Raw genomic sequence first — 22,169 nt, forward strand, 5'->3', positions numbered from 1 at the left:
AGCTATTCCTGGCTATCGTCGGGCTCCCGATTCACAGTATGGCCCTCTCACCGCTTTCATGCTCGGGGCCGAAAAGCTGACACTATGTGCCGGACATTGTGAAGAACTTTCTTGTCCATTTCTAGCGCTGGCACATATCCACGAGCAAGGTGACTCCGGAGAACTTGGTGCTACATCGATCCAAAATAGAGGCTAGCAGGAAAATGAGATAAAAGCAGCAAATGGCTTGGTATTATCCGTTCATTGCGAATATTCCAGCCTTGCTTACCGATTCCTACTGCCTCTGCCAATCTGCTGCTGCTTGTCTTTTTATATCATGTGAACTTGGTCCCCATCATCATGACTACTGAATTCGCATTGTTAGATCATCATATCTTAAACTCGCATGTTATCCGTATTCTATCTTATAAAAATTGTAGTAGCCTGCTGTGCATTTGAAAATATGCACCGCTGACATCACCTAGTTGTAGTATAGCCCTAGGTCTGTGTGTCACATATGCCCGAACAATCTACCACAAAGTAGAATTATGGTAAAATGCCCAATGTTTTTCTTTAGCAAATTGTGTGGCGCCCATGTCAATGATTCAGGGATAATCACCCGCAACATTCGGTGGGCTTCGTAATCCAACATTTTCCCAGTCGTCCTTGGTAACTTGTTCTGCCGAGAACCAAAAGGCAAGCTCTGACCTTTTGCCACCGCATTGGAAAGACCGTTTCTAGACCGTATTACGGAAGAGGTGCAGTACAATAGAATTGTTGGGTTTGCGGACACACGGAGCTGAGGATGATTTCCACGCGATTTCCCACGTTTTGGTCCCCTGAGCTGGAATCCAGGTTGAACAAAAAGAAGATAGCTCCTACCCCATGGCGTGTTCCCGACGTCCGTCAGCTGACTGGACGACTCTTATCCGAAGAATAATCGCGCCAATAGGGGATTTTGGATGTACCACACGAGCTCGGAGTTCATGTCCGATCATCAAGGAAAAACAGGTCAATGCGGTTATTGATTATCAGTCGCACAGAAGACACAAATCATCAGCCGATTCGGTAAAAACCACACCAAGGATTCATCATTTACTGCTTTGAACCTGTAAACGGTAACACATCGTCGTCCTCACTATTTATGGAGTCCCTTTCTCCGCTGTGGCGGATCAAGAGTCCTTTGAAAGAGCAATCGCCAAAGACCATCAAACTCGCTTTACTAATGGCTTTATTTGGGGTAGTCGTCCGCTGACATATTATATTTATACTCCCTACGTTCACTTTGTGAGGAAAAGGCTTTTGTATGCTCGGGTCACTATCCACTTTCTGACACGGCTCCATGTAAAACTCGCTAAAGGACCTAACTCAGGTCCTGAACGCGACAATTGTACCGCTTCTCGACAACTCGATAGCAGCATAAGACAAAGATGAAGGACCAACGGCAGTATGATCGATTTCAATTTTTTTGATTATGAAAAATCTCGCGTCAACGACATGCGATAAATCGACTCTTTACTCGAAATGGGAAAGCAAATCCCTGTTCATCAACTGTGGGTAATAGTGTGAATGAAAAATGAGTGGCAATCGATCACGATAGTCAATTCCGAAGTGATTCTCGCGCATCATGCACACTGTGCAGAGTTGACGATCTTGGGCATGAGAAGTATTGTTGACGAATTTCAGGGATTGACATTGTATCCGACGGAAAAAAAAAAAGAGCTTTTTGCGAATGGACATATTGTTGCTCCATAAGATATGACGATCCTCACTATCGAGCCCTTATATTCATAAAAGAAAGAGAACTCTGCATTCTTACAGATACCTCTTCAGTATACTAAAAAAGAGATTGCAAATTCAACATGGTAATTTTATTGGGCACCAAAACCTCCGCCTCCTTGTTGCTGTTCGAAAAAGGCGGGATTGATATACATGCCGCCTTTTTGTATTTTAAATGTGGAGATGGGACAGGATACAGTTAGCAAGCGGGAATAATTTGAAGCAAAGGACGCCATGTGCAGGTCATGGAAGATAGTTCACTTACCACCGAAGCCAGCTCCTTCGCTCATGTAATTTCCACCACTTCTTCCCATCATACTGGCCCCACGATTCATGTATGGATTGCCACCACGCATGCCGCCACGTCCACGGACATTCTGCTGCATCATACCATATCCAGCTTGAGCCATCGGGAAGCCACCGTAAGCCATATTCATCGCACCGCCAAATCCAGGATTAAATCCTCCCATCATGGGATTGAAGCCACCATTGGCTCCCATCATTGGTACCGAATTATTCATACGAGGTGTATGCTGCACTCTTTGAGTCTTTGACACGGGTTCTGTTACAAAACAAAAAATCAGCTCGTCATTTTTTCTAGACTACACGTCCCTTTTCATGATCCAAGCGTACCTTTTGGTAAATGTTTGAAAGGATTGGTAGAGGTCGTGAAACTAACGGCAGGAAGTTTCCCACCGAACTCTCTGTAAAGGAAGCAACTTTGTCAGCACCATGTTAGAATATCATCGCTGAGTAACGAACTTACGTTGTCTCCAAAATCTCTTTGGCTTGTGAAGCGGCTTCCGCGCTCGTGAATTCAGCAAAGCACACACTGGATTATAAAGAATGTCAGTATATGGTTATAATCCATGTTTTGGACCAAAAATAAGCATCCATTTACCCTCGTGATTTGCCGTTGACTTTATGTTCGAAAAAGGTCAGTTCTTTCATTTCTGCCCCGATGCCTGCATTATTCAGAGGAGCCTTCACATCTTCGTCCGTAATATACTAGATCCGTGCAAAAGGTCAATTATAAGGAGAATCATTGCTTTCCTCTGCTCTGGATGGCGGTTTACTTACCCAAGCCAATTCACCGATATAAATGCATGAGGTAGGTGTATTGACCACGTTTCGCAAGTTAGCCAATGCCAGTGACGGTTCGCGTTTGGCGGATAAGGGATCTACGTAGCTACGATGACTGCTGGAGGAATGGGGTAAAGACATTGGAGATTTGTGAGGTGAGGCGTCCTGTGATCGGCTACCATCATGCATGTGATGTGGCGGTTTGTGTTTATACTCGTGTTTGTAATCGTCTATTCGATGGTTGCGTGAGCACCGTGGTCCGATTCCGTCCGTCGTTTCCATACCTGACTGTACACTGTTTGCTCGTCCGTTGTGTTGTTTCTGGGGCTTGTCATCCTACAAGGATCGATATTAGTTTTTTTGCCTTTTTTTCCTTGCGCCCAAATAACGGATCCACTTACCTTTACGTTAGCGCCAAAATCGTCGAAAAGATCATCGTCGGCCCCACGAGGAGGAGGTTGTGCTGTTCTACGTCGCTTTGATTCCCTTGCTGAAGGTTCTCCGACAATCTCATCTAGGATATCGTCCGTCTAGTGGAGAAGGATGATAGATTGGCCATTCAATGTAAGTGTTACTGCAATGAGGGTGCGGAGGGGTATATGAAATCTTTTTTCTTTTTCTTTTCTTTTTTTACCTGGTCGAAAGTGTCGTCGCCGTAAATATCAAATTCGTCCGCCATAGTAATATGATGTGCAAGTGCCAACTAATGAGATTATGGGAAAAAAGAAAGAAGCCCTATTTTACGGATAAAACTTAGCAAGGAATGATTACGGCACAGAGCGAAAGAACAGTAGAGAAAAAAGGTGTGAATGAAAAGGGACCGATGCCAGCAATCTGAGCTTCTGAATCTTTGGGCTTTTCCCTGTGCTATTTCTTTTTTTTTTCTTCTTTTTATTCTTCCTCGACACTTAGTTGGTGCGCCAATCAATATACAGTCGAATGAAGAAGAAATTCCTACAGCTGTTCCATAGCATAATGGTACAACATCACAACAGGCATCTTTCACAAAAAATACAAGAAACAAAACAACTAAAACAGAAGCACAAAACAAAACAAAGCCGGAATGATGTAAAAAAACACCTCTACAGGGATTCACAACTAACCTCTAGTCAAAGAACACACAATGATCCTAGTATAAAGGACGGAGGGTGGGGGAGAATGAAATAGATAGTTGGAAAAAGAATAAAAAAGGAAGTTCAGAGAAGCTCAGGGTGAAGAGGAGACTGAGGATGAAAGCAGCAGACGCACACGCACAACACAATGAACCGCGAAACCAAACTCCGCATTCGGATTTTCTTTGTGACCTTTATTTTCACCCAATCAAAATGGATCAATCATTTGATATATCGTTACAGTGTACATTTTGGATTGACAAATGCTGTCATATAGACAAATCCAAATATGATGGGAGAATTCTAAGTTTGAAAGGTCCCAAATGGTACCAGGCTACTACTATGTGCATGTGTATGTGTGCGCGAGCGCGGCGGATCTAACATCAGGTTTTGATAGGCAGTATGTTACAGAGGAGATGATAGTGGTGTAGTGGCCTCTGCGCAAAAAGCTTCTTTTTTGCAAGTTGTTCCGACGTGATGTTTTTATGGCTCTATTTGTGCGGGTTTTATTACACTCCTGACACAAACGAGTGTGTTTTAAGGGTTCACTCACTGATTTTTAATTTCGATCACAACAGGATTAAACAAAAGTGTAACAATGTGTATAACAGGTTGTATCACTGCCCATTTCGAGTATACGGATCTGCCTGAAGGATACTTATTCTCTTTGATGTGCAAGCAGAACTACGCCTGGTATTAATTAACATCATTATGAAAACAAGAAGCTGAGCATACTAAAACAGCCGTCGTCTTGTTTAGATGACTGAGTTTTTTAATTAGCATGAGCTGATTACGTTATGTCGGGCTGAGATTCTTTTTTTTTTTATCTCATGGAACGCATATCATAGAAATCTGGCAAACAATATGCACTCAGTGGGGAAATAAGCCTACTTCGCAACAATCATCTCACCAAAGGGTCTTGATTTCTTTTTTATACACATGCTTTTATCCTGATTACAACCAGATCATGGTTTCGAAAGAGCATTGATGGTATGAAGGATGATTTGCAAGTCTTGGTAAAGGTCATCATGGTTGGACGCTGTTGTTCTGGTTTTTTTTTTTTTTTTTCGGCCGGCTTCCAAATGAATCCCGTTCGAAGAAAAAAAAACCCACAGCCGTATGCGGAGAATGAAATTGGAAGCCCCCTTGGGGTTTCATTCTGTCAATCCATCGTCATCCCTTTTTTTTTTTTTTTTTATATAATCATCTTCCATAGAAATTCGTCTTTTTACTTTATCCGATTCACCAAAACTCCAGTTCTATTTTCCTTTTTTTCTTCTTCTTGTTTTTTTTCCTTCAAGCTTTTACCTCGTTTTTAATTTGAATCGCTATTATGGCTCAGGGAACAAACGATATCGATCGTCTGCAAAAGGTGCTGAAATTGCAAAGTGAAGACGCTCCACCTATTTCCGGCAAGGTGATCCATGTGGTCAACCAGGTGCCTTTTGATTGTATCCTTCACACCGAAGGTGAAGAGTTGACGGCGGCCGACAAATTACATCAGATTGGCGCGTTAAAATCCAAGGGCGCACGTGGAAGTGAAGATTTCAGTGATGCTGCACCTATTTCCCATTTGGCCAGACGACGATCCACCGTACCAGCTTTGGGAGAATCTCCCATGTGGCGACTCGCTCAAAGAAGAGGTCATTCAGCCATGTATGCTGGTTTGGACGCTTTGAAGAAGAACTACAATACCTTGTACATTGGCGGTACCGGCAACATCTTGACCAACCACAAGGATACTATCCCGGCTGAAGATGTGGGTCCCCAACAGCGTGAAAGCTTACGACAATTGTTACGCTCAAGACATGACATGATACCAATCTTCCTCGAGAGCGATATGGCTGCAGGTCATTATGAAGGTTACTGCAAGCAAGGTAAATTTTTGTTGGATCCAATAAATTTTAATAAGTGGCAAGGGGAATGGAGTAACTAACGTGACCGCATTTTCACCTGAAACCCATTCAGTTTTGTGGCCCCTCTTGCATTACATGATGTGGGACGATTCTATCAACGAAAAGAAATTCTGGGAGTACTATGTTGCTGTCAACGAGGTGTTTGCCAAGGAAGTTGCCGAACACTATGAAGAGGGCGATATTGGTAAGTTGTCATAATTATCGGGACTGATCAATCTCCGCTCGATTTTAACTTGTCGTCATCGATCTCAAGTTTGGATCCACGATTACCATCTGTTGCTCGTGCCACACATGCTTCGCGAATTATTGCCCGACGCTCCGATCGGCATTTTCATCCATACACCGTTCCCAAGTTCCGAACTTTTCAGATGCTTGCCTCGTAAGTGCTGCTCTTCTGTGGGTAAATAAAGGAAAAAGAAAACAGGTTATTCACAAAGTGGATTCGGTCCTGTGTGTAGGTCGTAAGGATATTCTCTCAGGTATGCTGGGAGCCAATTTGATCGCGTTCCAGACCTACAATTACGCTCGTCATTTCTCTTCCAACTGTACTCGTATTCTGGGCTACGAATACACACCTTCCGGTATTGATGCCAATGGCGTTATGGTCGCTCTGGGCATCTATCCCATTGGTATTGATGTCGAACGTACAAAGTACAATTGTTCCCGTCCCGGTGTCGCTCCCAAGGCCCAGGCCATCCGTGAGAAATACGGTGATAAGAAAATCATTGTTGGACGAGATAAACTCGATCCCGTCAAGGGCGTCGTGCAGAAATTGGAATCTTTTGAAAAGTTCCTCACTGATTACCCCGAATGGCGTGATAAGGTAAAAATTGGGAAACCAAACACCACGCTGCAGTGTGTGAATTTTTTTTTTTTTTTTTTTTTTTTTTTTTTTTTTTTTTTTTGGATCGAGCCCTCTGTATTCTTAACCATCTGGAAATTTTCTCATTAGGTTGTTCTTATTCAAGTCACTTCCCCTGGCGTCATTGATGCTGCTCGTTTGGAAAACAAGGCCGCTGAATTGGTGAGCCGTATCAATAGCAAGTTCGGTTCGCTCGAATTTTGTCCTGTGGCTCACTTCCATCAACACATTGATCGCGATGAGTACTATGCTTTGTTGGAAGTCGCCGACATTGCTTTGGTGACGCCCATCACCGACGGAATGAATACCGCCAGCTTGGAATACGTGGTCGCGCAAGAAAAACGCCACAGTCCTTTGATTCTGTCCGAATTTACCGGCACCGCTCGCAGTATGAGTGCGGCGGTGATTGTTAACCCTTGGGATTACGCTGGTGTTGCGCGCGCTATTTCCGAATGCTTGACCATGAGTGATGAAGAGAAACTCATCAAGTACAAGCAACTTCAAAGCTTTGTGTACTCGCATACCGCCGCTTACTGGGCAAAATCCTTGGTCAAAGGTCTCGTCATCAGCAGCTTGAACCAGAACTGGGGTCCCACCAGCGAAATCGACAGAGAACGATTGAAGGTGGAATACAAGGAAGCCCAGCATCGTCTCTTGTTCTTTGACTATGACGTAAGAGGAATTTTACACAAGACGAAGGGAAACTTCTTTGTACTCACGTTTTTTTTTTCCAGGGTACATTGACGCCTATTGTCGAGACACCAGAAGACGCCAGACCGTCTGAAAAGATGATCAAGTACCTTACCAAGCTTTGTGAGGATCCTCATAACACCGTGTGGGTTGTTTCTGGAAGAGATCAAGACACTTTGGATTCGTGGGTGGGCCATATTCCCAACTTGGGCTTGTCGGCCGAACACGGTTGTTTCATCAAGGATCCCGGTAGCGATCGCTGGATTAGTGTCATTGATCAGGTCGATATGTCATGGAAGGATGATGTCAAGGAGATTTTTGAATACTACAAGGAACGTACGCCTGGCAGTTTCATTGAAGAGAAACGATGTGCGCTGACATGGCATTATCGCAAGGCCGAACCTCGTTTCGGCGCCTTCCAAGCCAACGAATTGCAAAACCACCTGGAACAGAGTATCCTTGGCAAGTTACCAATTGAGACCTTGGTTGGAAAGAAGAATCTGGAAGTGCGTCCGACTCTGATCAATAAGGGTGAAGTGATCAAGCGTGCTGTTGCCCAGCATCCCAATGCTGAGTTCACCATGTGCGCTGGTGACGACAAGACGGATGAAGACATGTTCCGGGCTCTTCAACAGGTCGATGCTGGAGGTGTGAACATGCTCAGTTTCACCATCACCATTGGCCCCGCCGATAAGAAGACGCTTGCCAAGTGGCATATTAATACCAGTGAAGAGCTTGTTGACTTGTTGGGAACTTTGTCCGATAACTAAAAAAAAAAAGACGACGCAAGGGTTTATACAAAGTGTACTATTACTGTAAAAATCATCACCACATAGCATAGTTTTTTCTTTTTTTTTCTAAACGTAGATACAAAACTTTTCGCATCTAATGATATGCATTTATTTTTGAAACCATGCATGCCTCTAATAAACCCCCCCCCCCCTTGTAATGTAAATTGTATACCATTATGTTGTCCACACTATTTATTTGGAGTGTCTTCAATCTCTCGGAAGAGGGTTGGATTTCCAGTGATCAAAGAAAATGTAATTATCGATATGAGGATATGGATACGTTATTATTCGTTACAAGAAATACAGTGCGATCACCTAGAATCGACATTATGGATTGTTTGTTTATACGAGCTTCCACTGTGTCTGCTCTATCTTTTCTTTGCAGGAATAATGGACGACGATGCCGTTGGGGAACACCGCAAACACACTAACACGAATCGATGTTAGTGTTTTCTGGAGCAGCAGTGGATGAAAGTTAACTGATCGTTACCTATTCCCGATGCGTTTATTACATTGCGGACACATGCGATCCTCAGTGATCTTTACAGCGCGCGATCGATAATGCATAAGTTGTTCTTCAACCTGTGAAGTTACAAGCCAGGGGGCCAAAATTTTTTTCACAAAACCAGATGAAAATCATGCATAGTCGCGAAAAAATCGTTCATCTTACCTGAATTTGTTCTGCTTTCAGCAAGTTCCTTACGACCATATCCATATTTCTGCTTCGATTGCTTTGACGAATATATTTTTCAAAAAAGGGAAATAGGCCATGCAATTTGGTCGGCAAAGGAAGAATAGAGAGAACTTCGGATGCATTAATGTGGGAGCCATGATGAGACAGCAAATCCAGCGCAGGTTCCAGTAACGGTTGCTGATGGTTACTTGGCTGTAGATAAACGCGGAGCAGCGTCAGGTACATCTTCTCGCCTTGCTCCGGATTTTGGCGATAAATATTTGTACAATATCTATAAACATAATCATAAGTTAATGCATTCAACAGCAACAATACGCGGATGAAAACGTACTCTTCTGCCATGGCATAATTCTTCAACTTGTACACGTAGATATCAAGCGCTTGATCATGCTGTCCAATCCGACTCAATAGAATAGCCCGTTCCTCAAATAAACCTGTCCAGTCACTTGTGAGCTATATGTTTTCACAGCATTATAGCAAAATCCGCTCACCATCCATTGGTAGTCGAGACAGGATTTTTTCCGCACGATAGTACGTTGATCCTGTCAAGAACGCCAATAAACGGCCACGCAAAGCTTCTTTGTTTTCTATAGAAACCCAAAACATGTAAGCTTAAGCATCAAGCCTGTATTTTAAATCATGTCTACATACCCGCCGATGTTTCTGAAGCGATTTTTTCCAGATAAGCAATGGCGAGTCGGTTATGGAAATCAGGCGATGTATCTCGTAATTCATCAATAATATATTCCAAATATTGTATGGCAAGGTCATTGGATATGGATTCCAAATGTTCCAGCACTTGCTGTCGTGGAAACGTCTCCACTTCGGCTAAATCATCAATAAAAATCTACGAGCATCACGTTGAATACGATTTGAAGCACATAGGATTTTGGAGGGTCTACATCACTTACATCCATTCCCAATTTGGGATCTTTTTCAAGAACCCAGGTTGAATAACGCAGCACGAGATCGAATTGCTCTAGACCTAGACGTTGCAGGTATCGAATCGTTGGTAAAACCCCACGTAAAGGACCATCGGATTGCTGTCCAAGCCTTTTTCATAAAGAAAAAGAAAAGGTAAATCATCCAACGTTCGTTCATGAGATGAACTCGTCGTACTTACTTGGCCAACAAATCAAGAGCATTTGCATGTAAGCCTTTGCAGTTGTACAAGTCTACAAGCTCTTTATATTTCTTTGAAAGAGGGGCGGTAAGTGATTGAGAAACCGTGCGAAAACGAGCATTTTCACGTACCATTTTATCCATTAAAATAGTCTCACAATCTTTGACATCACAATGATTCTGGACACGGAGCAGTGGTCCTACAAGCGCATCGTTGGTCATCATGTAAGATTTCAGCAAAGCTGTATCGACAAGAGAGGCTTGATAGAGTAGTTCTTTGCGAACGTCTTCACTGAGGGGTTGTGAAGAGTGAGGGGATCCCATCAATTTCTTGGACAATCTCTGTCGCTTATCGGTTAGAAAGCGGATCAGATAAGTGACAGCGTCGTGCAAGTTAAGACCTGTGAGAGGCACCACTTCATGCTTGTGAGAAGAACTTAACGCCGTTGCTGTTGTGGCTTTGCTTCGCATGGAAGAGCGGCTTTCAGGACGTGCCACTGCGTCTTCTTGTTGAAGATCTTCATTCGGCCGTTTCTTACGCACAGGCGCCGTGAGCACTTCTTCATCTTCTTTTCCGGCGGGCTCGCTAGCGAGGCTTCCGGAAATCATTTGAGGATAGAGTTCAATGACTTCGGCTGGATGAGTGTCGAGTTCCTGGAACAAGTTCAGGGCCGTATCGTATTCTCCATGTTGGAACAGGTCATGAGCATACGCAGTACGAGTGGATCGTAGTTTTTCTTCCTTGTTGTCTATCAGTACGGCGTCGATTTGATCGAGTAAGCTTACAGCTTCTTCGTATTCATGCTTTTCCACCAACTGGTCGATCTGCGAGGAGAAGCTGTAAGGCGTCAAACGCCATAGTTGGGATGTTGTTGCCACATAGACGAGCTTTCCTTGGTTCAGAAATCTTGCATTGGGCAAGTCAATTTGCTGCACAAGTGCCAAGGTCTGAATGTTGCGCACTTCCACGTGCTTTGGAAGAATGGCAATGACGTAAGGATACGAATACCCTACAAACAAAAAAGATGGACATCAATAAAAGTTACGCGATCCATTTCAGAGCCAAGGCACCGCTTACCCATCTGCTCGGGCGCTCCCGACCATTCAATACCGACTTTTCGTGTGGGCGTTCCGTCCAATCCCAAAAATATACTGACATCTGTGGTATACAATTACTTTTTCTGATCACTTTTGGGTATGTCAGTGTTCTGTTAACTTACGATCGCGTGCCAGCAACATTTCATTATTGGGAATCTTTGTGACCAGCGGTTTCCCACCACGAGATCCAATGGACATGTTGTATAAGCTGTTCAGCGTGCTCATAGGACCGGCCTCAGCCGGGCCGGTGGGCGCAAATAGTTCGGTGAGTTGACCTTCCTCAACATCCATGAGAGCGTATTCGGCGGCAAACCCAAGACAGATCTTGGTCGTTCCAACCCAAGCCATGGTTTTGATTCGATCGGGTATATTCAGTTCCTATATATATAAAAAGTATGCCCATGATGGCCGATGTATTTGAATTAATCACTTTTTCTCAAATAACATGGTTCGTTCCTGGATGATGCTTACCTTTGTTTCAAAGAACTCGGTATCTTTCCATACAAACACAAGTAGTTTTTTTCGGACAGCGACGCCGAGGCGTGTAATCAGCATGGGGATATGTTCTTGCGGGCTCATTTCCACCATGGTCTGTATGGCAAATAAGTTGGCGCCTTTTGTCTTGCCCAAAGCCATTCTGAGCTCAAAAGTGCGAAGATCATGTAAACTGACCAAACCGTCTACCGAAACCTCTGTTAAAGTTCCATCTTTTCTTCCATATTCTTTGGTTTCGAAAAGATACCGGAGAGTGAGACGAGCATATCGATTTCTTTGATAATATCCAGTTGTTCGATGGGCTTTTTTGAAAATGTCTTATGCGTCTGAACCAACGTCACCTCGGGCACTTCGTTATCATCGGCCACTGCAGGGAATTTCGGGGGAACAATGAGATTTGAGAGAACGCTGCCATGCATCACAGGCTGGACTTACCAAGAGGTTCCTTGATATCGTAAACGAGCAAGTGGCCAAGACCGGTGCCAATCAGCAATCGGTCGCCTAAAAGGAAAGTTGGATGAATTTGGCGAACGTGCCTCGCATGGTGTTGCATGATGGGTTTACCGTGAGCAAAGATAGATTCGATACGGCTCACTTTATCGACCACCGTAGTCACTTGGAAAGCATCGTGCATGGTCTGCTGTAGTTGAAGAATACCTGACACAGGAAGGAGCACCGTTTCTGCAGTTGCATACCCTATTGGGGATCGTAGTCACAAACTCACTCCGCGGAAATCATGCCGTCATGGGGGTCTGGCTTCAACACTTTCTAACCTGGAGACCATGGTCTCTTTCATAAGACCAGTTGTCAGTTAGTTAGCTACTATCTGCTGATAATTACTGGTAATGAAGCGATTATTGCTGTATGAAATCAATTTTTAAGCTTTTAAAATCTGCTTGCATGAGCGTGGCACAAACGACTTGAGATGATGTTACGCTCAACGCTTGTCTCACAAAAATCAGTTTATAAAGTAAGCAACAATAATTTGCCTTTAGAGAAATATTCACCACTCAGTTTTGGAGTCAAAATTCTGAAAATTTCAATCATCACTTTTATTATACGTTGTATTTAGAGTTTTTTATCCGGTGAGTGAAAGTTGCAAAAGAACAGGCTATCAGACCTTGAAATTTTGGTTTGCTATTTCTGGAGTGACTAACAATTTATTGCATTGCACTTTCCGGCACGCTGTTTGATGTGCGTTCTTAGTTGACAGATGATGTCTTTTTGCGAATTTGGTTTTTTTAACCTAATTATCTCTAGGCCACATCTCTATCTATCAGAAAAATATCGTACTCAAATTCGTAGAAGTTTCATCTTGGTACTCACCGTGACGAAAAGATAAGCCAGGTATGGTTTTTCATTGACACTTTCCGACGTATAGATGAGGGGTGCCATGGTATCAGAAGCTAAAATAGATCGCTGATGCGGTGGGTCAACGTATGTCAAGCCCCTTTTCATGCTTGAATTCATTTTAGGCCTTGCATCTCATGGTCATGTCGCGCTTGGAACAATTACCTAAATAAGCTTAAAGTAAAATGAACCCACAGGAATAATAACGAACACATAGACAGCGAGATGAGATGGTCCACCTCTTTATCTTCGTTATCGGTTCAATCATATGACCTTTTTTCAAACAGTGGTCCTTTATTGATTTGATAATTGATTGATGAAACATTATCAACACTGGTTCCGCCATTGATCACGACCACTGGTAAAAACAAGGATCCAAAAAGATGAATAACTTTAGGTGACAGCAACGTTTTCAACTATTCATCTTTTTCCCTGCTCATCTTACACCAGTCATCCAGTGAACATGGAATATCACATAAAGGACCGAGTCTTTTAGCGTGATATGCGCTCAGCTGCGAACAGGAATTTTTTTTTTTATGCATAGTATCTCAGTTTGAGCATTCTCATCTCCTTTTTTTTGTTTCTTTCTTTTTTGTTCTTTGCTTGACCCAAAAGTAAAAAGGCGTCGCCACCGTGCACCTTCCCATTATTTTCACCCCACCGTATGCCTTCCTTCATTGACTTTTATCGTTCCACAACATGGATGCTTCTGTATGGAATCGTTCGGATAAAGGGGGCGGCCGCTCAAGAGGACTTTGCAGATGATGGAGACGATAACGACGATGATAGCTGCGCTTTCATTTCCAGTCAAACATGTGGAGCGGATGATGTCTGCAAATTTTGTGCCATGTGTCTTCAAAGTTCCTGTATTTTAAGCAAGTATATCCCACCTCTTCTCCCGAAAAGCGGTTCCTCCAATACGCATCAAGTTTGCAATACCACCCAGTTCGGTACAACAAACATCTATGCTTGGTATGACTATTGTCTGTCCAGCGGCAATGATAACAGCGGCAGTATGTTTTTTTGCGCCCTTAAAGAAGAAGAGAAGTCAACACTGATCCTTTGTTTCTTAATGCAGATTATTGTGCTACCAGTTCGAAATGCTATCAATACCGTAAAACATCCAACGCAACTGTTACCTATGCGTGGCAGAACCTCACTTGTGATCCTTCAACTTGTATGCTGGCAAGCGAACATGGGTTGCCTCCTCCAGTTCCGGGTCAATTGCTGCCGCCCGACACCCAGCCGGATCCAACCCAAACCCATCCTTACGCTAGACCGGACCATGGCAACCATCCACATCGACAAGATGGTCACGGCTATGATTTCGCCGTGCATTCCCCTGCGGCTATTGCACTTATTATCGCTTGTTCCTGCACATTTGTAGGATGTCTGATTTGGATCGGCAAACTGTGGAAACAATCGGAGTTCTGGCCACGTGTTCGATTGTTTGGCGGTTCACAGCGCCCTCCGTCCACTTCATCTACGCCAAGCACGGCTCCACCATCCTTTTCGTCCAATGCGCCTGATATGGCGCAAACCGATCATTCATGGGGCCGTCCTTCATTAAGCCATTCCACCTCCTCATCACAGCAGCCTTCATCACAACAGGAAGCGCCGCCTTCCTATTACCATCCTGATCCGCCTCCACCGAAATACGAACATGCTATTGTTACACAAATTCGCGGTATACAAACAATCGGCGAAACCGATTCCAGTGTCTCTGCCAGCGTTTCCAACGACCACGAAGATGAGACGAATGCGACCGATCATAGAAACGCTTTAGGGCCACCGTTGTGGGTGCCTGTTTATTTTACTCCCAATAATCCGCACTTTACATTTGGAAGGCTGCGTCGCCATCCCCCTTCATCCTCCACCTCGGCCTGGAATAACGAATGGACAGATCCTATGCGAGCATTCTGGTTTCACCATCAGCAGCAAATGCAGCAACAAAATCCAGCCATGTGGCGCCAACCATTGCTTCCTTCGTCCACTGACACAGTAGAAGAACCTTCATCGTCCAGCCAACCGCCGCCGTCGCGATAAATTGGCCCTGCTATGACACTTGTGTCGTGAATTTTTATACGACTGTTAGAAAAAGACGACTGTGTATTCTGTACTATGTATTTTACTTGCTTCACCCACTTGTGTATCTTTTTTCAAAACACCGTTGGTAAACAAGCGGATGGGCTTGGTTCGACCGTCCCCCGACTACGAGTTGACAACAAGTGTATTACATACTAGAAATATTGGCGGCCGACCTATTTTTCCCGAAATACATCTTTTGCTCAGCGGGAAAGCGAAAGAATGAAATATTTTATCATGGCATTGAAAGGGAGAACGGACGATTTCTATCGGTCTGTTGATGAAATTCAAGGAGGGATAGGAGAAGGAAGAGGATATTAGATGCCGATCTCGTGATTTTAGAAAAAAACCTGAGTGGCCTTCATGCCAAAAGTTTTTCTTTTTTTTGGGGGGATAATATGACTTTTTCCTTTCCAATGCTCATTTTGTTTCTTTCTTCGCTTCTCTGCTATTGTCATTTTTTATGATAAAAAAGGCACGGTGTTCTGCCTGGCATTTACCGCTCCATTATGCATACGTGATCTTTTTCATTCTGTTGACGATATTGCTGCCGTTGCTATACAGTCGCACAGGTTATCCTCCTCTGTGGTTTATATGGACGCTACTGGGCACGTTGCTGTTTTTTTACGCTGTCTACTGGGTAGGTCATTGTTCCCTTGGAGACACCGTTGCACGAGTAAGACTTACGATGAAAAAAAAAGATCATTCTTTATATATGGTGGGTACGAGCACTGCGCGACACGAAACACGATGGTAAAAGCGAGAACAGTAACCACAGCGACGAAAATAGCGAGGACCAAGATATTGAGAGAGCATCCACTGCGGAGACGTATAATCCATCCACAATGGGAATCCCTCCGAGTTCTTTTCTAGCACAACCGCGTCCAAGTTCCATACCCTCCACACTAAGGGTCCACGATCCTACCAATTTTTTACCATCGATACGAAGCAGTATCGAATATAATCCACCACCACCCGCATACCAATTATCATTGGAACATCACCCGCCTTCATACCATTCCAGCTCTTCTGCCAAGGACGACGACGACAGCATTCGTTGAAGCTCTTCCCTCGATCATGACACCCATCTGAACATACACATACGATTATTTAATTTATAGACGTTTGTATTATCATTATTTTTTACTCGAGTTATTTAGAGTGTGCTGGCATTTTGCTGCTGATAACCCATCGTCCGGCAGGTTATCCAACCAATGCCGGAAAATATAAGTAGACAGTATGGTACAAAAGTCGAGATATTCAAACAATTTTCTGGACTGGGATACTTGCTTTACACAAGTGCTACAAGGAGTATGACGTATTGCAATCCATGTTTACCACGACACTATATGAACTGGCGAGTCACTCAGAATGAAGTCTTTTTGGAGAGAAACTCATTCACCTTAGCGGTTAAATTGATTCTGCCGAAGAGAATTCAGTTGTTGCCATTCAAAACAAACATTCATGTATCCGGACTTTCCTAATTGATGTTCCGAACGTGTTAAGGAGAGAACTGCAATTGGTGGCAATCGGCACGCGACGTTAATACAGCCAAGATCAATTATCGCACGATAGCAACTTGATTCATCTGGTCACTGAATTCTTAATATTGATAAAGCAGATCAACAGCGTAGATGGTGTGTATCCAAACATGGAGTCCTCAATGATAAAAAAGGCAGTTGTTGCCTGTGATACAGAATGATTCTTATTCACAAGCTACAAATATCGTTCTTTACTTTCTAAATGACATAGAATGCGATATGACCTCGACTGAGTTTTAAATCATAATACCATTGCCTCTCGGCCAGTTGAGCTATACCTTTATACAGCGAGTTCGTCGTCCTGGCAGCATCAACGTAGAATAATGTGGGCCGCGCAACCTCTGCGGGTGCGAAAGCTGCATTTGATTGGATAATGTTACGCTTGAACTTGAGACGTTTGATCTCCGCTTTTAGGCGGAAGCGAAAAGCCTGCGATGACTGCTTTTCTTCGTATTTCGCAAAAAGAAAAAGGATGCCACTTCACTTGCAGTGGTTTGCTTGAAGCACAAACTTGTTGAATTCTAACATCATGGCGGACGATATTGCACAAAAACCCATGCTGAAGACAAGGTATGACTCTACTCAAATGACAGGGTCACTCGGGAAGTTTACCAATTCAATCTGTGTTGTGATCTAGTTTCAAATCGGTCAAAACGATCGAATCGATCTACACCGGTGGCAAAGTGGTCATCACTTCCGACGAAAAGCTCATTATCTCGACGCTCAACGAAGATATCGAAGTGACTGAACTTGCTACAGGCAAGAATGTGCATCGATTGGCTGGCGTATGTAGTTTTTCATTTGCTTACGAAGAGAAAACGATCGTGCACCAGCGGAAAACTGACATGGATGTGTAGGATACCGAGATTGTCACCACGCTTGCGGTTAAACCCGACGGAAAGCATCTCGTCAGCGCAAGTCGAAGTCTAAATATGCGTATTTGGGATATGGAAAGCGGAGAATGCGTTCGTACATTGAAGGCGCATGAGGCGCCTATCATCGTCATGGATATTGATCCCTCCTCTACATTGGTGGCTACGGGTTCGGCAGACGCTACCATCAAAGTGTGGGATATTGATAAGGGTTATTGTACGCATAACTTGAAGGGTCACGGTGGCGTGGTGTCGGCTGTGAAATTTCATCATTTTGAAGGCAAATGGTACCTGGCTTCCGGTGCGGACGATTGTCAGATTCGTATCTGGGATTTGCAAAAGCGAAGGTAACAAAAAAAAAGTGTACACTTGATGGTGGGAAACGATCTTGTTAACTTGTTTGACTTGCATTAGCTGCATTGCTGTTTTGCGAAGCCACGTTAGCGTTATCCGAGGACTCGACTTTTCGGCGGATGGATCTTTGTTGATTTCGGGTTCGCGTGACAAAGTTGTCAACGTTTGGGATTGGAAAGCGAGCAAGTTGAAAGCGACTCATCCTATCTACGAGACGCTTGAAACAGTCGGCTTTTTGTCGCAGAATACGGATTTGAGTCATTACGATGCCAAGTGGCTGGATGCCGAAATCTTTTACACAGCGGGTGATAAGGGCGTGGTGCGATTATGGGACTTGAAGTCGGGCGAACTTGTTCAGGAGCAAACCGCGGAAAATAACAGCAAACATACCATTTCAGATGTCATGTAAGTGTTGACAAAAAAGTTGACCTTCTGCCATGGTGATGAGTGGGAAATCAATCGACTGATTTGGCTTCATTTTTTGTAACTTAGCTACTGTCGACGATCACAAAATCTCGCTGCGGTCACGAACGATCAGAATATCCTCATCTACTCCATTCAGAACCAAATGCGACGTGTCAAGCAAATCGTCGGTTACAATGACGAAATTGTGGATTTGGTGTATGTTGGCGCCAACGAGACCCATTTAGCTGCAGCGACCAATAGCGAGCAACTCCGAGTCTATAATGTGGAAACGCAAGATTGTGATCTGGTCTACGGTCACAAAGATATGATCATATGTTTGGCCCGATCAACCGACGGCGAAGTTTTAGTGACGGGTTCAAAGGATAAAACGGCACGAGTGTGGAAGATCAATGTAGAAGCAGAAGATCCCACTGAACGGTATGGATGCCTGATGTCAGATGATTATATGCATTCCATTAATTTTATTTTTTATTTTTTTCTTCTTTTTGTTGGAAACAGATATGTCTGTGCTGGTCTTTGTGTAGGTCACACCAACCCTATCGGTGCAGTAGCAATGTCCCGAAGATCGAGAAATTTTATGATCACCGGTAGTCAGGATCGCACTATCAAATATTGGAATTTACGCGAGATCAACTGGGATCAGCCTAAAGACGACTTTCATCCACGCTCATTATACACTCATCAAGCGCACGACAAAGATATCAATACTATTTGCGTAGCTCCCAACGATAAATTCTTTGCGACAGGTTCGCAAGACAAGACGGCCAAGATCTGGAATGTCGACACTGGCGAATTGGTGGGCACTTGTCGTGGCCATAAGCGCGGTATTTGGTGTGCGCAGTTCTCGCCTGTGGATCAGGTCCTGGCCACAAGTTCAAGTGACAAGACGATCAAGATTTGGAGCTTAAAAGACTTTTCATGCTTAAAGGTAAACTTTATTTGGCATAAACGGGTAACCATAAATAGCGTATTATTATGATGAACTGACCCAATTTGGAACTATTCTAGTCATTTGAGGGCCACACCAATTCGGTTCTGAGAGTCAACTTTTTAACCATGGGAGTTCAGCTCGTTTCGGCAGGATCGGATGGTTTAGTCAAATTATGGACGATCAAGACCAATGAGTGTGTGAATACCCTTGACAATCATACCGAGAAAGTTTGGGCGTTAACGACCAGAAAAGACGAAAAGTTTGTGGTTTCCGGTGGTGCCGATTCCGTTGTCAATTTCTGGGAGGACGTCACCTTGGAAGAACAGGAGGAAGAATTGAAAGAAAAGGAAGAGTTTATCATCAAGTAAGTACGGGGTAATTGAATCATATAGCCGAGGGAAAAAAGGGAAAAAAAATCGCTGGCCGTTTCTTTGTTCTTTGCAAGCAAGAAATTAGTGGCTTACTCTACTATTGCATTTTTATAGAGAACAAGAATTACAAAACTTTATGCGCAAAAAGGATTACTTGAATGCCATTCTTTTGGCCTTGTCATTGAACCAACCTTTCCGACTGCTAAAGATTTTCCGCGAAGTGATGGAATCGCGACCAGAAGGGGACAGCAGTATCACTGGCTCTTCACAAGTGGACTCCATCGTGGGAGAAATGACCCAAGAACAAATCGAGAAATTACTGGGCTACATCCGCGACTGGAATACCAATGCTAAACATTCAGATATCGCGCAATCCGTATTATATGCATTACTGTCTTCCCACAGTGCAGAAGAATTAGTGGAAATCGCCAATGCCAAAGAGGTAAGGGGGGAAATGCATTGCATAACACGCTCCCATGGGGGATGTTACATTGATTCTGACTTGCGCCATATTTTGGTAGATTCTCGATGCACTACTGCCCTACACCGATCGCCATTATCAACGTATCGATGATCTTATTACACAATCTTATATTGTAGACTATACTTTGCATGCTCAAGAATAAATTTTCATCCTTTTCATTATTGTCACTGAAATAAATACTATGTTTAATTGTCTGAATAGATGCGATTTCTAAAAAACTAAGGAGAACGGCTAAAAAAAAGAAAAGGTAGGAAACAAGACGATGAGGGGAAAATGGCGTCTTGCCGGTACAATGATAGTTGAGGGGAAAAAAAACAAAAATTAGTTTCTATAGGCGCTTTCCTTGGGGAAACCCAAACATTCAGCCACGGTGACAAATCGATAGTTTTTGCTTTTCACGTAATCAATGACCCAGGGGACCAGTTCATCAATGGTTTGGTCGTAGACTTCATGGTTCAAAGCGATATGACCTCCTTTTTCCGATTCATTATCCAGCACAGACTTGTATTCCTTTTGCTCTGACTCGAAGTTGTGCGTACGCCAATCGTTGGAGTCAATATCCCAAAGAACGACGTGGTAGCCGAGGCTACCCAAGACTTTGAGAACGTTCTTGTCGAGGCTGCCAGCGGGAGGACGCATGAAGGTGGGTCGCTTGCCAATTGCCGAGCGGATAACGTCTTCATTTTTCTGCATTTCCCGGCGAATCACCTGGTTCGATTGACCGGCGAGTTCCTTGTGGCTGTAGGTGTGGCTAGCAATTTGATGGCCAGAATCGTGGACCTTTTGCAGCACTTGCTTGTAGGTCTTCATTTCGCCGTTGACTTCGACTTTGTCGGTAGCTACGTTGACCCAATTTTTGCCATTGACGAACCAAGTTGCGGCTATGCCTTCGGCTTCCAATTTTTCAGCCAGTGACCAAGAGTACTTGTAAGGACCATCGTCAAAGGTCAAGGCAAAGGTACCAGGAGTAACACATTTATCGTACACCTTGGCCGAAGCGGCGGACGCTCCAGGAAGCGAGACGAAACCAAGCGTGACAGCGAGAAGAGTAAAGTAGCTAATGGAATGCATGACTATAATAAGAAAAAAGAAGAAGGTTAGCATGAAGGATGATTTGAATATATACCTTTCAGTAATCTTTGTACCTCCATCCGCATCACCTTGCTTAGTTACCATTGGACTGCCTAATCCGATATGGTTTCTCCCCTAAACCATATCCATCTATTCCGAGATGTTAAACATCTATTTTTAACAAGATCCTTGGTAACTGAATCTCAGCTGCAGCTCCATGTCAAACCGCCCCCCGTAACGCCTCAGTCACAGAAATTTTCAAGGGGCGAAGATGAAGAGGAGCGTTGCCACGATTTATTTTTTTTCGTATGCAACCATTTGCCTTATTTGCGCTAGTTACTCGTTGCTACGTGAAAAACGTTGTTACATGTTTACTTTGACACGCTGCAGGAGAGATGGATTTTTTAATTTTCTTTTTTGTTTTGTCATGAATTAAAGCAATACAGAAATTCTTGTCATACGAGAGCGAGTCATGCAAGGCTAAAAAAAAAAATGCACTCGAAAAATCCCAAGAGACGGTCACAAGTGCCGACATATCTGCGTCAATTTTCATGGCAGGAAGAACAGCCGGGAACAAAAAAAAAAACTGCACTGAGCACGATACCGATCACATAGAATGCTGCGCAACAGCATCCTCCGTATTCCGATTCGTCAGAGCATCTGTACATTCTACCATGGGTCACGACAGTCAATCTTGGTACGACGATCCATAGCTACCACCCCAGCAATCTGTCGTATTGCTCGACCGCAGATCGATCAACGGATACCACAACCCCATACATTATCAAAAAAACCAAAATCGGAGGAGGCTACGATCAAAGGTACGACCTTGCTGAAGGGTATGAAAGGATCGGTATTGACGTTCATGGTGTAGTCTTGGAAAATCGCTTAAAGAGATTTAAGCGTGACACGGGGATCTCGAAAAAGTTAAAGGTGATGGGCATTGATAAAGCTCTGTTTGACGAGATCTATCCTGGCTTCGAAAAAGCGGTTCTGGCTGGAAAAATGCAACAGTGCAGTGTTTCGTATATCCGTACCTCTCTCGGTGTACACCAAGGCCATG

The 22,169-nt window shown here is 43.8% G+C and overlaps 7 protein-coding genes across 7 annotated transcripts; 4 read left to right on the forward strand and 3 right to left on the reverse strand.

Moving 5' to 3' along the window:
* Positions 1–1,792: 1,792 nt before the first annotated feature.
* On the reverse strand, positions 1,793–3,708 carry BYT42DRAFT_39884 (uncharacterized protein). Its single transcript, XM_051563382.1, has 9 exons — positions 3,476–3,708; positions 3,243–3,371; positions 3,126–3,177; positions 2,839–3,071; positions 2,660–2,766; positions 2,525–2,590; positions 2,392–2,462; positions 2,024–2,320; positions 1,793–1,918 (listed from the first exon to the last, which is right to left on the reverse strand). The coding sequence occupies exons 1-9, from the start codon at positions 3,518–3,520 to the stop codon at positions 1,851–1,853; spliced, it is 1,068 nt and encodes a 355-aa protein (XP_051428835.1). The 5' UTR covers positions 3,521–3,708; the 3' UTR covers positions 1,793–1,850.
* Positions 3,709–5,159: 1,451 nt separating this feature from the next.
* On the forward strand, positions 5,160–8,364 carry BYT42DRAFT_554158 (glycosyltransferase family 20-domain-containing protein). The gene is made up of 6 exons (XM_051566554.1): positions 5,160–5,830; positions 5,922–6,053; positions 6,123–6,248; positions 6,328–6,692; positions 6,822–7,403; positions 7,466–8,364. The coding sequence occupies exons 1-6, from the start codon at positions 5,287–5,289 to the stop codon at positions 8,189–8,191; spliced, it is 2,475 nt and encodes an 824-aa protein (XP_051428836.1). The 5' UTR covers positions 5,160–5,286; the 3' UTR covers positions 8,192–8,364.
* Positions 8,365–8,554: 190 nt separating this feature from the next.
* BYT42DRAFT_591640 (vacuolar sorting protein 39 domain 2-domain-containing protein) lies at positions 8,555–11,714 on the reverse strand (the record flags this gene model as incomplete). The annotated part of the gene is made up of 13 exons (XM_051570557.1): positions 8,555–8,639; positions 8,703–8,794; positions 8,883–9,177; positions 9,238–9,340; positions 9,398–9,448; positions 9,558–9,753; positions 9,818–9,959; positions 10,026–10,063; positions 10,161–10,546; positions 10,568–11,038; positions 11,107–11,187; positions 11,249–11,504; positions 11,598–11,714. 13 exons carry the CDS (start codon positions 11,712–11,714, stop codon positions 8,555–8,557), a joined length of 2,313 nt encoding a protein of 770 aa, XP_051428837.1.
* A 1,560-nt stretch (positions 11,715–13,274) lies between these two features.
* BYT42DRAFT_554162 (uncharacterized protein) lies at positions 13,275–15,471 on the forward strand. The gene is made up of 3 exons (XM_051566555.1): positions 13,275–13,984; positions 14,050–15,035; positions 15,108–15,471. Exons 1-2 carry the CDS (start codon positions 13,636–13,638, stop codon positions 15,015–15,017), a joined length of 1,317 nt encoding a protein of 438 aa, XP_051428838.1. The 5' UTR covers positions 13,275–13,635; the 3' UTR covers positions 15,018–15,035; positions 15,108–15,471.
* A 4-nt stretch (positions 15,472–15,475) lies between these two features.
* Positions 15,476–15,868, forward strand: BYT42DRAFT_554163 (uncharacterized protein). The gene has a single exon (XM_051566556.1). It carries the CDS (start codon positions 15,520–15,522, stop codon positions 15,811–15,813), a length of 294 nt encoding a protein of 97 aa, XP_051428839.1. The 5' UTR covers positions 15,476–15,519; the 3' UTR covers positions 15,814–15,868.
* A 1,206-nt stretch (positions 15,869–17,074) lies between these two features.
* BYT42DRAFT_554167 (WD40-repeat-containing domain protein) lies at positions 17,075–20,180 on the forward strand (the record flags this gene model as incomplete). Its single annotated transcript, XM_051566557.1, has 9 exons — positions 17,075–17,167; positions 17,235–17,382; positions 17,455–17,816; positions 17,884–18,228; positions 18,316–18,666; positions 18,748–19,177; positions 19,258–19,544; positions 19,666–19,993; positions 20,073–20,180. Exons 1-9 carry the CDS (start codon positions 17,127–17,129, stop codon positions 20,175–20,177), a joined length of 2,397 nt encoding a protein of 798 aa, XP_051428840.1. The 5' UTR covers positions 17,075–17,126.
* Positions 20,181–21,155, reverse strand: BYT42DRAFT_554168 (uncharacterized protein). The gene has a single exon (XM_051566558.1). The coding sequence runs from the start codon at positions 21,137–21,139 to the stop codon at positions 20,357–20,359; it is 783 nt and encodes a 260-aa protein (XP_051428841.1). The 5' UTR covers positions 21,140–21,155; the 3' UTR covers positions 20,181–20,356.
* Between the last annotated feature and the right edge of the window lie 1,014 nt (positions 21,156–22,169).

This window comes from Radiomyces spectabilis (genome assembly GCF_025331425.1).
Source record: "Radiomyces spectabilis strain NRRL 2753 chromosome Unknown BYT42scaffold_1, whole genome shotgun sequence".
In the NCBI taxonomy this organism is placed as follows: domain Eukaryota; kingdom Fungi; phylum Mucoromycota; class Mucoromycetes; order Mucorales; family Radiomycetaceae; genus Radiomyces; species Radiomyces spectabilis.

Bases quoted from the DNA above. Each gene is read 5' to 3' on its own strand.
- BYT42DRAFT_554163 (XM_051566556.1), top strand. From the start codon at position 15,520: ATGATAAAAAAGGCACGGTGTTCTGCCTGGCATTTACCGCTCCATTAT.
- BYT42DRAFT_554168 (XM_051566558.1), bottom strand. From the start codon at position 21,139: ATGCTAACCTTCTTCTTTTTTCTTATTATAGTCATGCATTCCATTAGC.
- BYT42DRAFT_39884 (XM_051563382.1), bottom strand. From the start codon at position 3,520: ATGGCGGACGAATTTGATATTTACGGCGACGACACTTTCGACCAG. The intron at 3,178-3,242 runs GTAAGTGGATCC...CGATCCTTGTAG, and splicing joins ATTTTGGCGCTAACGTAAAG to GATGACAAGCCCCAGAAACA. The intron at 2,767-2,838 runs GTAAGTAAACCG...GCACGGATCTAG, and splicing joins ATATCGGTGAATTGGCTTGG to TATATTACGGACGAAGATGT.
- BYT42DRAFT_554158 (XM_051566554.1), top strand. From the start codon at position 5,287: ATGGCTCAGGGAACAAACGATATCGATCGTCTGCAAAAGGTGCTGAAA. The intron at 6,054-6,122 runs GTAAGTTGTCAT...ATCGATCTCAAG, and splicing joins CTATGAAGAGGGCGATATTG to TTTGGATCCACGATTACCAT. The intron at 7,404-7,465 runs GTAAGAGGAATT...TTTTTTTTCCAG, and splicing joins TCTTGTTCTTTGACTATGAC to GGTACATTGACGCCTATTGT.
- BYT42DRAFT_554162 (XM_051566555.1), top strand. From the start codon at position 13,636: ATGCCTTCCTTCATTGACTTTTATCGTTCCACAACATGGATGCTTCTG. The intron at 13,985-14,049 runs GTATGTTTTTTT...TTCTTAATGCAG, and splicing joins CGGCAATGATAACAGCGGCA to ATTATTGTGCTACCAGTTCG.